The following is a 14,006-nucleotide window of genomic DNA, read 5'->3' on the forward strand; positions in this document are numbered from 1 at the left end:
ATTTGACTTAGTGCGCATGCCCCTTATTTGACTTAGACCACATGCCTCTTATTTGACCTAGTACATATGCCTCTTATTTGACTGAGACCACATGCCACTTATTTGACTTAGTCCACATGCCTCTTATTTGACTAAGACACCATGCCTCTTATTTGACTTCGACCACATGCCTCTTATTTGACTTCGTGCATATGCCTCTTATTTGACTTGAACCATAGACCACATGCCTCTTATTTGACTTAGACCACATGCCACTTATTTGACTTAGACCACATGCCTCTTATTTGATTTGAACCATAGACCACATGCCTCTTATTTGACTTAGACCACATGCCTCTAATTTGACTTGGACCACATGCCTCTTATTTGACTTGGACCATAGACCACATGCCTCTAATTTGACTTCGACCACATGCCTCTTATTTGACTTAGACCACATGCCTCTAATTTGACTTGGACCACATGCCTCTTATTTGACTTAGACCACATGCCTCTTATTTGACTTAGTCCACATGCCTCTTATTTGACTTAGACCACATGCCTCTTACTGGACTTAGACCACATGCCTCTTACTGGACTTAGACCACACGCCTCTTATTTGACTTGGACCATAGACCACATGCCTCTTATTTGACTTAGACCACATGCCTCTTATTTGACTTAGACCACATGCCTCTTATTTGACTTGAACCATAGACCACATGCCTCTTATTTGACTTAGACCACATGCCTCTTATTTGACTTAGACCACATGCCTCTTATTTGACTTAGACCACATGCCTCTTATTTGACTTGAACCATAGACCACATGCCTCTTAGTTGACATAGACAGCATGCCACTTATTTGACTTAGACACCATGCCTCTTATTTGACATAGACACCATGCCTCTTATTTGACTTAGACCACATGCCTCTTATTTGACTTCGTGCACATGCCTCTTATTTGACTTGAACCATAGACCACATGCCTCTTATTTGACTTAGACCACATGCCTCTTATTTGACTTAGACCACATGCCTCTTATTTGACTTAGACCACATGCCCCTTATTTGACTTAGACCACATGCCTCTTATTTGACTTAGACCACATGCCCCTTACTTGACTTAGACCACATGCCTCTTACTGGACTTAGACCACGTGCCCCTTACTTGACTTAGACCACATGCCTCTTACTGGACTTAGACCACATGCCTCTTATTTGACTTCGACCACATGCCTCTTATTTGACTTCGACCACATGCCCCTTACTTGACTTAGACCACATGCCTCTTATTTGACTTTGACCACATGCCTCTTACTGGACTTAGACCACATGCCTCTTATTTGACTTAGACCACATGCCTCTTATTTGACTTAGACCACATGCCCCTTACTTGACTTAGACCACATGCCTCTTACTTGACTTAGACCATATGCCCCTTATTTGACTTAGATCACATGCCCCTTACTTGACTTAGACCATATGCCCCTTATTTGACTTAGATCACATGCCTCTTACTGGACTTAGACCACATGCCTCTTATTTGACTTAGACCACATGCCTCTTATTTGACTAAGACCATATGCCTCTTATTTGACTTGGACCACATGCCTCTTATTTGACTTAGACCACATGCCTCTTATTTGACTTCGACCACATGCCTCTTATTTGACTTGGACCATAGACCACATGCCTCTTATTTGACTTCGACCACATGCCTCTTATTTGACTTAGTCCACATGCCTCTTATTTGACTTAGACCACATGCCTCTTATTTGACTTAGACAACATGACCCTTACTTGACTTAGTCCATAAACCCCTTATTTGCCCTAGAGCATATGCCCCTTATTTGACTTAGACCATAAACCCCTAATTTTCTCTAGGCCATAGGCCCTTATTTGCCGTACACCATAAGCCTCTTATTTGGCCAAGAACATATGCCTCCCTCCCAATTTCACAACACTTGATCCTCTTTACCTTGCTGTCCACCTCGTCTCCAGACACACCATCGGAGTCACTGTCGGTCACTCGCTCCTTACATTTCAAGTCGATGTCTGCAGTACTAAAACTATCATCTGGGCAGGAAAAACATGTAGGACAGGAGAGATGTAAAAGAGAGAATCAAGTAATGGAAAAAGCAGAGAGACCGAGTAAATAAAAAACAAAAAGGAGAGAAAAACATAAGAGGAGATAGGACATGTGGTGAGATGGACATCATTACAAACATTTAGAGATTAGCTGGTATGTCAGTCATTACTCACGGACAGATTGAGTGACCATGCTGGTTGTGCAGTGGATCTATTTCTGGCTAGTATGGGTTGAAGAGACCATACACAGAAGATTGATTTGAGCACAAGTTCATGAAACGTATTATTTGCCTTTAGTAACAGTCTTTGTAGTGGATACAACCTTCCTCCTGCAAGTGTGGCTTCTTTTGCAATAGCTCCCAGTACAAATGGTTAATATGGAATCTTGCAGAGCCCATTTTGGGAGGAGGAGAGGAAGACCATGAACTTGGAGCAACACCTGGTTCACTAGATAAAGGATGCACTGTCCTTCAATACACAGTTGCCGGTACCCTCTTACCCCAATTCTTACTCAATGTATTAGAAAAACAGAGATCAGCGCACACTGAAAACTGACAAAAATTAAACCTTCAATGTAAATAGGAGGGGGGGTGCAAATGTTATGATGAATCTGTGGGCGGAACAAGGCATCAGAAAGGCCATTACCAATGCTTGAGTAATGTTCTCTTCTGAAGGCTACGCGCATTCACCAGATCTCTCATCTTTTGAAAGACTCCTAAAGCAGCGTAATATGACTCAAGTGGCAGAGAAACCAAGAAGCCAAGGCCGTTTATGAAGGCTTCTCTTGGAGTCATGAATCCGCTGCTACTTGGCAGTGATTACAGTGCCAGCAGTTTAGTACCCTGAGGCGCTACTAGATTCATTCTATCTTTAGGTGGCATCTAGTGTTTGGGGCTAATAACATCGATATGTCACTTTTTAGCATGCTAAATAGACTACCTCATAGGTACTACACCTAAGGTCAATCAGCCCATAACGCCCACAAGGGTGATATGTGAGGATAAAGTGTAGGACTCAGTTAAACAATTAAGGCTACTTAAAACGTACCTATACCGTAAGAGGTGGAACAGTGTCAAGTGACTCTAAATTAGCATCAAACTGCAAACTACAGTAAAAGGAACATGAAGTTGATCAAACAGCAATCTCCCACCCGGGCCCCAATGTTCCCTCCTGGTGTGCTTGAACAGCCACACTAACGTTTAATAAAAGTATCATAGGTGCACCTCCGAACTCAAGGACATTAAAAAAAGTTTACTTATCTTCAGTAATGCTTTTTAGCTACTCTATCTAATCTAAGATTCCGCAATTCGAGAATACCCATCAGGCGCCAAACTGGACCCGGAGAATGTACTCAGCAATTTTCTAGTGTGCCAAATGGAGGCAATGTGAGTCTCCATGCGTGCTTAGTTTTAGCCTGTTTAGGGTGTAAAGCGTTCGGAGTGGTGTGTTTCGGCTCTGACTTTTTCGGCGCGGAGTGTGTCGGCTCCGAGCATTTAGGTGTCGAGGATTTTGGCTCCAATGATTTTGGTTTGGACGATTTCGGGTCCAAAGCTTTTGACTTGGAGGATTTCGGATCCAAGGCCTTCGGTGCCGAAGGGGTCTATGGTGCCAAAGGTGTAGGGAATGACATAGGTTTTGTTTTATGTTTCTGTGCCGAAGGGGTTGGTTCGGCACGAAACGTGGCCGGCTCGAGCCCGAGATGGAAGGCTTGTCTTTATGTTTCATAGAGTCCATAGTTGGAGAGCGGGGCATCTGAAACTTTATCTTGGTGTCGACCCGAGGGCGAGGGTGACACCGAAGCCTTAGATATTGTTTCCGTGGGCACATGAGGATCTGTACTCGCGGTACGTTGACCCAGAGTGACGTTCAGGTCTTCCTCCATGTTGGAGTCGTCTTCGGACACGGAGACCGGTTCTTCTTCAGCGGCTTTTGCGGCTGGAAGTTGGTCTAAATCTTCGCCGAAAATGTCCTGTACTGAGCTGCTGCCGCGTTGCATCTCGTGGCGTCGAGCCCGACGATCACAAATGGTCTTCTTCGATCGGAATGATCGACAAGCTTTACAGTCCTTCTCGTGGTGTTCCGGGGCTAAGCAGAGGTTGCAAACCTAGTGCAAGTCTGTGCATGGAAACTTAGCAACGACACCTGGGACATAGTTTAAATGGAGTCCGTTCCATCGACTGCTGGTGTGGTCGGCACTGGTAGGTCCAACGGCCCGCCTCGAAGTTCCAGATCGAAGGGGTTTAACAATTTACAAGATGTGCTTCGAATGGGAAACTACGATCAAAAGACAATATCGTCAAGGGTAGAGGATTGCGCGTTGAAGGGGTTTAAAAAACAATACCGAACCGGAGCGCAGCAATACACATCTGAACCCCATGGCGGAAAAAAAGGGAAGGAGTCAATGCACATGCGTACTATATCACCGAAAGGAGGCGTCACATACCTCGTGACTACAAAAACTCCTTCAAGGAAAAACAAAGTGCAAGCATCCGGGCCCAACACCAGATGGTGATCTATGCTAAAGCATATGATCTACAGCTCATATGACTCGAATATAGTGTAATTGGTTTTGAGCTAAGTATTTGGTAGGGGGAGTTGAGGTTCTGTGGGTAGACTCGGGGGGACCCCAGGGTCAAGGATGCAATCTAGTTACACCCTCAGCGGCACTAGGGCGGCCGGGTGCAGAATGCTGAGGCCCAATGTTATCCAATGGGGGATAGGGGGCCTCCGGTTGGTGGCTGCACACGAGCAGGCTACAAGGTTGTGGGAGAAAAGCTCCTGGACTTATGCTCAGGGCAAATGTGGGTTCAGGGTAGCACCAAAGATACATCCTCAGCAGCACTAGGGAGACCGAGTGCAGGGTGCTGGTTTGTCATCGGGTGCCCCGTTACTTTCAATAAGGATTCTCCAGTTTGCAAACACACTGCAGGCTCGGGACGAAGGTCTTCTGGGAGCGATCACCACTTGGAGAGGGAAGTTGGGATGCTAGGGGTTAGCTAGACACTGTCGGTTGGGCCACCCAAACCTGTGAGGTGTCAGGGGCAGGGGTGTCTTTTAGGGTTGGATCTTCTTACCAGCTCCTGGTCGCAGTTGGGGGGACCTTCCAGAAAGAGGCTGCAGGCGTCGTCTGGAGGCTTGAGGCAGGTCAGGGATCACTGAATCTCAGGTCTGGATCGCCGGGGATACCTCCTCGTGGTATTGAGCCACTTGAACTAAGGCCATGGGTGACGGGTGCAGACTCGTGGATTTTGCCAGAGCTGGAGTCTGTGGGTGAACAAATCCGGTGTTCACGGGAGACAAAGTCTTTTCCTTGGAAGGCAGACAGGTCCTCAGGGTTCTTGAGGATGCTGGCTGCAGGACACACCAAAGTTTTGCTTCTACAGGTTTGAGGTGGGAACAGGCCAGTAGGGCTGGAGCCAAGTCAGTGGGCATCGTCCTCTTCTTAGCTAAGGCACGGCTGCCCGGTCCTCCTCCTTTTCTTCTTGGAGGCAAGGTTCAGGGGTGCCCCTAAATACTAGATTTAGGGGCGTTACAGGTAAGTAAAGGTTGGGACCAATGGCCCCTTCCTTGGGGTGGGTATGATCCCACCCTCCAGCTGGGTGGGGGGGGGGGCATATGCCTCACTCTGGTTGGCTGGGTTCCCCTAGCTGCAAGATAGCGGGGACAGAGTTGTGCTTCACCTCACCTCCCCCACCTGAGGGGTGGGGTTGGCAGAGGTGGGCACACCTCCCTTCCTCAATTGAGTTTTCCCGCCGGTTCTCCCGCCCAAAGTGGGGGTCTGAACCGGCGGGGACCAGTTGCTGGAAGCAGCAAACGCCCTGGGACGCTCACAAAGGCGGCAAGCCGTTGAAGCTTCCCCTTCGTGGACCCTGCTCATCCTGGGAAAGGAGGCTTGGCACTTTGTCCAAGGATGTGCATTGTTGCAGGCCCATAGAGCAGCAGGCTCTCGAACCAGGGGCCCAGAAACATGTCTGGTGGTGGCAGCCAGGGAGAAGCCACTCAGCTTGGACACCAGTGTTAGGTTGTTTTTCAGGGGGCATCTCTAAGATGCCCTCTGTGTGCACCTTTCATTAAATCCCGAACTGGCATCAGTGTGAGTTTAATGTGCTGAGAAGTTTGATACCAAACTTTTCAGTTTTCAATAAAGCCATTAGGGTGCTGTGGAGTTCGTAATGACAAACTCCTAGCATTACTGCATTGACAATGTCTAAGAATGGCCTTAGACACTGTAGGGGTACAGGGCTCATGCACCTGTACCCTCACACCGGTATAGTGCACATAGCTAGAGGGGTGGCTGATCTATGCCAGGGCAGTGGTTTGTAGGGATGGCACACAGGATATAAACCATGTAGACTCTTCACTTTGTTCTGCACCAAAACACGCGGCCTGCAAAGGCAGTGTGTGTTCGTAAAGGTACAGGGCCCCTAAGGGTGGCACATAAGTGCTGCATCCCTTAAGGGCCTTCCCTGGCTACATTGCGCTTGGTACCTGTGGTACCATTTACAAGGGACTGTGACTTACCTGTGGCCAAAGAGTGCCAATTGGGTTTTTCATTCAATGCAGTTTAGGGAAAGAACAGAAGCCCTTGGTACCTATTTGGCAGGAACACAGGGCACAATCAGTCAAAGTACATCAGCAGTTTAGCAGAAATGGGGGCAACCATGCAAAAAGAGGGCATTTTCTTACACCACACCAAGGTCGATAGGTTTTAAGGGGGCAACTCAGCAGTTCCCTCCGAGCACATGGTTTAATACATCTCACAAGGTCATCAGTGGGAATTTATTACAAGGAGTTGTTTGGTACCAAGCACTCCTTGCTTTAGTGAAGCCATCATGATGCTGGGGAACTCGAATTGTGAGGTTTCCAGCCCCTGTACTCAAGACTTCCCTGGCTCTGTAGGGGCACAGCTACTCATGCAGATATTCGCACATCTGTGCAATAGTGCACCCTGCCTTAGAACTATAAGGCTTGCAAGAAGGGTTACCTACCTGTAGCTTCAGGCAGTGCTGGTGGGTGCCAAGTCGACAGTTGTTGTTCACCTCACAGGGGGATGCAAGATGCAAGGGTAGTGGCATGCTTCTAGTAAAATGATCCCAGGGTACCCTCTTCAGCTTCCAGACCCTAGGCACCCTGAGTACCACTTACTAGGGTCTTACAGGGGGCAGAAGTACCAATTGTGAATATGTTTTTAGAGAGAGAACAATGGTACTGGGAACCTGGACAGCAGGGACCCAGTACACTACAGTCAAAGTTGCATCACAAGCCAGGCACAAAGTGGTGGTGGTGTGGGGGTTACTGCAATAGAACCCCATTTTTTCACAACTAGTGACTTGGAGTGCCTGAAGGCACGGGAGACATGGTTGGCAGGAACCCTGTGAACTACAATCAAAACCACATCAACTTCCAAGCAATAAAGAGGGCGGCTAACCATGTCTAAAGAGCCATTTTCTCACACTAAGGAACAAGAGGAAAGAGGAGTCCGCTACAACATCCTCCCTAGTTATATCACAAAACTAAACAAGTCTATTGAACACTATTGAACCAGAAATGTCTATAGTTGCTCAACTGCAGTCATCATCGGAGGAAGTTTTAACAGAAAGTGCAGGTATTGATAGGGACGGTGTCAACGGTGATGCTGGTGTTAGTGGGGGCTGGCGCCTGAGGTATAGATGGAAGAGTAATCAATGGTGAGACAGCCATCAGTGCCATTACCGGAAGAGCTATTGACATTGAATTTAACTTGTGGCAGATGGTACTAGTAAATTAGGATGAGAGAGAGGACCTGAGGCTTGGTTGATCCAAGTGTCTTGTTCATACGGCATGTTTCCATACACTGTCTTGTAATGTATCTCAGCAGATGGTTCAGACGCAGAGCTTGTAGTGCCTTACCCGAGTGTCCTGCTCATATGCCATTTTTCCATACACTGTAGGGGTGCTTTGAATGTATTCATCCATGAGGAAGGATTTCCTTGGGTTTAGATTTCTGACGCTGCACAATTAGCCTCGCAGTTACTGAGGGTATTAGCCAAACATTTTAAGCAGGTTTTGAAAACCGTGGGCGGGTTTCCCAAAAGCCTATAAGACGCTTCTTCTGGAGATGCCTCCATAGTTTCTAGGCGAAAACCACACCCAGGAGTAGCACAAGGTTTAAAAAGCCAAGAAACTCAGGGAAATCCCAGACCCACCAACTACATGCCAGAATAACACACGGCATGTGCCTCTAGAATAGATTCACACTGCAAAATTGAAAGCATACAAAAGTTCCACTTCCAGTTCGATTGTCTTCTCGTATGCTGATGGGTATGCGCCCTCGATGTACAGACATGGAGCACATAATAGATGTTGGACCTAATATGTATACCTCTCTGGTAGACTAAGGGTGATATTGGAGTCAGACAGAGGCTCTGTGACACGCAAACGTTTGTATGGTTCTCCAAACTTGCTTGAGCATCCTTTCGTTGCTGGCTTTGAGCTCGGAGGCGCAGGTCAGACCAGTTTGGACTGGTCAATGTGTGTGGTGCATTCATTTCAGGATGGAGGCCTGCACCAGCTCTTCTTGCCAAGGGAGACGGCTGGAACACCTGTTAATATGGGAGGGACGAGTTTCACTGTAGCAAAGTAGAAACCTACACTGCGCGAAGGGAATGAGCTGAACCTCCCACTCCTAATCCGATACACAGGTTTCAAGAAGAAGCCAGTGAGAAGGTTTTGCCAAGACGGTCCTTACTCCACTCTAGTAGTCAAAGCATGAGCGAGACACAGCTAAGGGTGGGGGTAACGGAGGTGCCAAATCACACTCTTGGTCAGTGTTAACATTCAACAATAGTTCTGTGTCAAAGATAACTCAAAGATTGTGCAATTCATCTTAAGGCAAAATATCCCCCAGAGTGATGCAACCACAGTGGAGATGCTCACAGCAGAAGGAGCCGTACGCTGCTCTTCCGTTTAATGTCAAGAGCAGAGCCTTCAGGATTCAGATGCAGAGCTGGTTATTACCACCATGGTAGTTGACTTTGTTGTCAAGAAAAGACTGAGAATTATCTTTTATATAGAAGATAAGAGAAGCAGCTCCGGTGTTAACCATTAGGGAAATACTGGCAGATATGGACTGGGGTATACAGAGACAACTTGACATACCCGTTCCTCAGAAAGACCAGCTGAGCTTGGTGAATGCTATCTTACAGGAAACAACAATCTAGAAGATATTTACAAGTTCATGTTGTTCCATCAAGGGAGACTAGGTCTGACGTGTATCCATGGGACATCTCATCTCTGTAGATTCTGAGAGTTACTTTAATGCAATACAACGGGAAGACTTTCTACCTCCTCCCTTACATTACATAGATGCCTCTCGGATATTTCAGCTTCTTCCCTACGGGAGATGGAGTCTTATGAGGGACACTAAGTGACTTCTGTCCTGCTCCTCAGTATAAAAGAGTGGCACATGAACGTTCACCAGGAACCCCTAACATCAAGCCCATTGAGACTGGTTGTACATGCAATGGCGGCCTCCTCTGTTCCTGGAGTTGTGCGTCTCCAGCCACTACCCTGGAGAGATGGGTCTGTAATTGTAAGTAGGTGCAACATTTTTGGCCCTTCTATCTGCAAAGGAGAACAAGATTTCCTATACGGTTTGAAAAGATGTTGGAACGTCCCAATAAATCCCCCATACACATACCGATGACATCGTCGTCACCCTCCTCCTCACAGATCACCATGCGTTCTTCATCACTGGTCATGTCCTCACTGGCGCTGCGCGCTGGACGGTAGGAGCATGCTGGGTGAAGTGATGGCCTCATGGACCCGCCCTCACCAGAGATAGGAGTGGCAAAGGGTGACGAACTCTGGCTTCCATAGTGAGGCTTCTGGCTGCTGAAAGGAGACTGGCTGGAGCACATCTGGAAGAGGGAGAAGAGAAAGCTGCTACTGTGATATTGGCAAAAGGGTTAGTGCACAAGGAGAAGGGAGAGGAAAGAGCTGCTACAGTGGTTGAAGGAATAGTTTCTTACCGGAACTCCTGTTCTCTCGTAGGAGATTTTCCATTATAGTCATAAGAACCGAATATGCCCTCCCACTTACGGGGACCCCTGAGCACTTCTTCAATATATATCTTATCAAGTGTAGACTTTCACCTTTCTTTGGGGAGGCCTACAAACACACTTTCGAAAGAGATGGATTATGCAGCCTATAAACATATGCTACAACGGTCTAATTCATCACCATGAAGTCAAAAAAGGCCTAGAAAGTATTTGTGTATAATTTCATGATGTTTAAGCGAACAGCACAAATCTCCCTCACAAACCTTTTATGAACGGGAGGGAGAGCGGGACAGTGTAGCTTCATAGGCTGCCATTATATGGTTAAAAATAGAGACTGTGCCGTTAAGAACCCAGAGGCCACCAGTATCCCATCATGCTCAGCAGGTGGCAGAAGCCTCAGTTCTTTTTTAAGGCGATGTATGATAATATTTTGATTCCCTGGTTACCTGTGTCCATTCCACCGGGGAGGAGGGAAATGAAATGAAATGAAAAAGATACTTGATTGAGCGCACTGCGGCCAAGCGGCTTCCTGGCGCTAGAACTAGACCTGACTCTGCGGCGGATCCTAGGGAACTAGCAGGGGAATGCCTGGGAGAACAAAAACGTTTTTAGGGCCTTACGAAAGTGAGTATAGTTAGGGATAGAGCGGATAAAAAGAGGAAGACTATTCCAGAATTGGGGAGCAAGGACCGAAAAGCGAGTGCCCCCCGTTCTGGATTTACGGAAGCGGGGGACTTGAAGAAGAGAGAGAGAAGAAGAACGAAGAGTGCGAGTCGGAGTGTAGGGAGTGATCATAGAAACAATGAAAAGAGGGGCGGAGTGAGTATAAGCCCGGTAGGCCAAACAGGCCAATTTAAAGAAAGATCTGAGGTGCACCGGGAGCCAATGGAGAGACTTGAGTGCCGGCGTGATATGGGAGGATTTGGGAAGACGGAGGATAAGGCGGGCTGCCTGATTTTGGATGGCCTGTAGGCGTCGGGTTTCGTAAGCAGGTATGCCTACGTACAGGCCATTCCCATAGTCAAGGCGGGAGGTGATGAGGGCCATGACTATGGATTTTAGGGCGTCAGTGGAAAAGTACCGGGAGATCTTCCGGATGAGGCGAAGGGATAGGAAACAGGAAGATACGACGGAGCTAACTTGGGCATGCATGGTAAGGTCATGACGGACCTTGATGCCCAAGGTCCGAACAACAGAAACCGGTGAGGGAGGGGGACCAAAGGAAGGGGGCCAATGAATCGGGGACCAAGGGTTGGAGGGGCCACCCGTGAGGACAAGCTCCGTCTTGTCAGGATTGAGCTTCAAATGATTGAAGCTCATCCATTCAGAAATAAAAACTAAGGTGAAGCAAAGATTAGGAAGAGAGTCCGTGGGAGTAGAAAGGTCGAAGACGAGCTGGAGGTCATCCGCGTAATTGTACACGGAAACCCCCAGCTCGCGGAGGGAAAGAATAAGAGGGAGGGTTGATGATAACTATAATTAGAAAATTCCCCTACGAGAGAACAGGAGTTTAGGTGAGAAACAATCTGTTTCTTGTAGGGTAGTTCCATTTATAGTCATAAGCACTGAACAGAGTAGCAACCCCATCCCCACTAAGAGCGATGGAGAAGACACAATATCAGCTACGGTAGCCTCTAAGCAAATAGATTTCTGAGGGAAGCCTGTCCTACTTGAGCATCTGCTCCAGCAGCAGAATCTAGGCAATAGTGCTTGGTGAATGTATAAACAGATCTCCATGTGGCCGCTTTGCAAATATCCGGTATAGGGATATTCCTCAATAAAGCATCAGTAGACGCTTTACCTCTAGTGGAATGTGCTTTAGGTTTAGCGGATATTATCTTGAGGGGCCTGAGGGCCAGAATGGGCCTTAGGGGCCAGTCTTTTTCCGGAATCAGGAAGTAAAGTGAGTACAGCCCTGTTGTACCTTGCTGGTGGCTGGGGACAGGTTGTGTAGCTCCCTTGAGGAGGAGGGCTGTGACCTCCTCTTTGAGTAGTGTTTGATGTTCCAGTGATAGTCTGTGTTTGCGAAGTGGAATAGTGGGTGGCGTGGAAGTGAGCTCCAGACAATCACTCTGTTGGATAATATCCAACCCTACCGGTCCGATGTAATGTTTTGCCATTTGGGAAAGAAACTTTGTACATGTCCCCTGACAGGTGTTGTGTGGTCAGGGGGAAGAAGAAGGATGTCAGGGTTTGGTGGCGGGTGTAGCGCCTTAGGGAGAACTATAGGACCCCTATAGGACCCTCTAAAATAATCACTGGGAGAGGTTTGCTGGCCCTTGGTACGCTGGTAAGACAGAGGGTTCAGAGGAGGTGACCTGTGCACTTCCCCGGTAAGGGGTGCGGTGAAAGGAGCTACGGGGAGCTGCTATTTGCAGTACCCGCATTGCTTTCGCTGTCTTCGTATCCTTTTTTTATCTTTTCCAAAGCCTGGCCCACTTGTGAGCCACAAAGATGGTCCCCATCAAAAGGCATATTCAGCAAGTAATGCTGAACTTCACGCTGGACGCCAGATATGGGTAGCCATGCATGTCTGCGTAGCAGATAGCTAGAATTTACCCCATTAGCAGCGCTATCAGCTGGGTCTAGGATACAGCGAATAGACGTATTGGAAATGAGCTTGCCCTCAGAGACTATATCATGGTCACGCCTTTTATGCTTTTCAGGGAGGTATTGGCGACGCTCCTCCATCTCGTCCCAGTGGGCATGGTCATTTCTTGCAAGAAGGCCCATGGAATTTGCAATGTGCCAGTGGTTGGCCGATTGCACGGCTACTCATTTTCCTGTTGCATCTATGAGCTTGCTTTCCTTATATGGTGGTAAAGCCTCTCTACTCGCCTCGGAGTTCGCTCTAGTACGGGCAGTGGTGATTACTAGGGAGCTAGTGGAAGATGACCACAAATATATAATATATACACACACAGATGGGGAGGCCATATATTTTTTATCCACCTTAGGTGTTATAACCTAGCCTGGACAGGATCCTTAAAGATTTCAGGGGTGTGGTGCAGCATGCCCTTAAGTAAAGGGCCATACTGAGTGAAGCGATAAGCGGGGGAAAGTCTCAGACAGGAAGTCGTCCTCTTAAGTCTCCCTGGGAAGTTGCATTTTGTTGAAGGAGGTGGCACTACAGGTAAGTGCATGAAACGATGTAGAATCACTGGAGGGCAGGGTACAGGTCTGGGACTGTGTCCCCTGGTGAGTTTATATCATAAGAGTGCCATGGGTCCCCCATTGAGGAGTGACAAATGTGTCATCATGCCCACCAGTCTCAGAATGTGGAGACCCCCTGAAGAGTGATGTCAAAGGGGTCCCCTGAAGAAAGAAATGGGGAAGGTGAACGCTGAGGTGGAGGAACAGGTGGAGGCGATGGTGGTGAAAGGGGTAGGGGACTTTTAGCCTTATCAACCTTCCTGTGCAGCTATCTAGGAACCAAAACGTTCAAGGCCTCCTCGAAGGACAGTTGATGTTTGGAGGAGTGGCAGCGAGGACAACACCAAAAAGGTGTTCATTCCAGACGATCGAGGCAGGGTAGAAAGGCGCCATGGAGATGAGATTACTTCCCGAGAGGTGAGGCCCAGGAGGGGCCGCAGTAGATATAAATCCCACTCTGGCACAACATTTGAATGTCGACCCGCAAAAGAAAGAAGGGTAACGCGATCGAAGAACAATATAGACAGCAAGAAGGTACTGTGTGAACCGAAAAGAGAAGCATGAAATTGTCGTACCGGAATACACGGCAGAACCAGACAGCGGAAAGAAAACAATCTAACAATGGAGTCGATGACCATACACATTACCAGCAAGAGAAGGAGTCGCACTACTACGTGACTCAAAAGACTTCTTTGAAGAAAAACAACTCGCACACAACCGGGCCCAACACTAGATGGCACGAG

General features: G+C 47.7%; 1 protein-coding gene across 4 annotated transcripts in view; it reads right to left on the bottom strand.

Moving 5' to 3' along the window:
- CIC (capicua transcriptional repressor) overlaps window positions 1-14,006 on the bottom strand; it is a 463,331-nt gene that overhangs the window by 197,842 nt on the left and 251,483 nt on the right. For all 4 annotated transcript variants that reach the window (XM_078651325.1, XM_078651327.1, XM_078651324.1 and 1 more), the window contains exons 9-10: window positions 9,750-9,969; window positions 1,962-2,059 (exon numbers count right to left, since the gene is read on the bottom strand). In XM_078651325.1, the coding sequence (XP_078507451.1) occupies window positions 1,962-2,059; window positions 9,750-9,969 (318 nt within the window). The remainder of the gene's footprint in view (window positions 1-1,961; window positions 2,060-9,749; window positions 9,970-14,006) is intronic.

The sequence above is a fragment of the Lissotriton helveticus genome, chromosome 7, assembly GCF_964261635.1.
Source record: "Lissotriton helveticus chromosome 7, aLisHel1.1, whole genome shotgun sequence".
Lineage (NCBI taxonomy): Eukaryota > Metazoa > Chordata > Amphibia > Caudata > Salamandridae > Lissotriton > Lissotriton helveticus.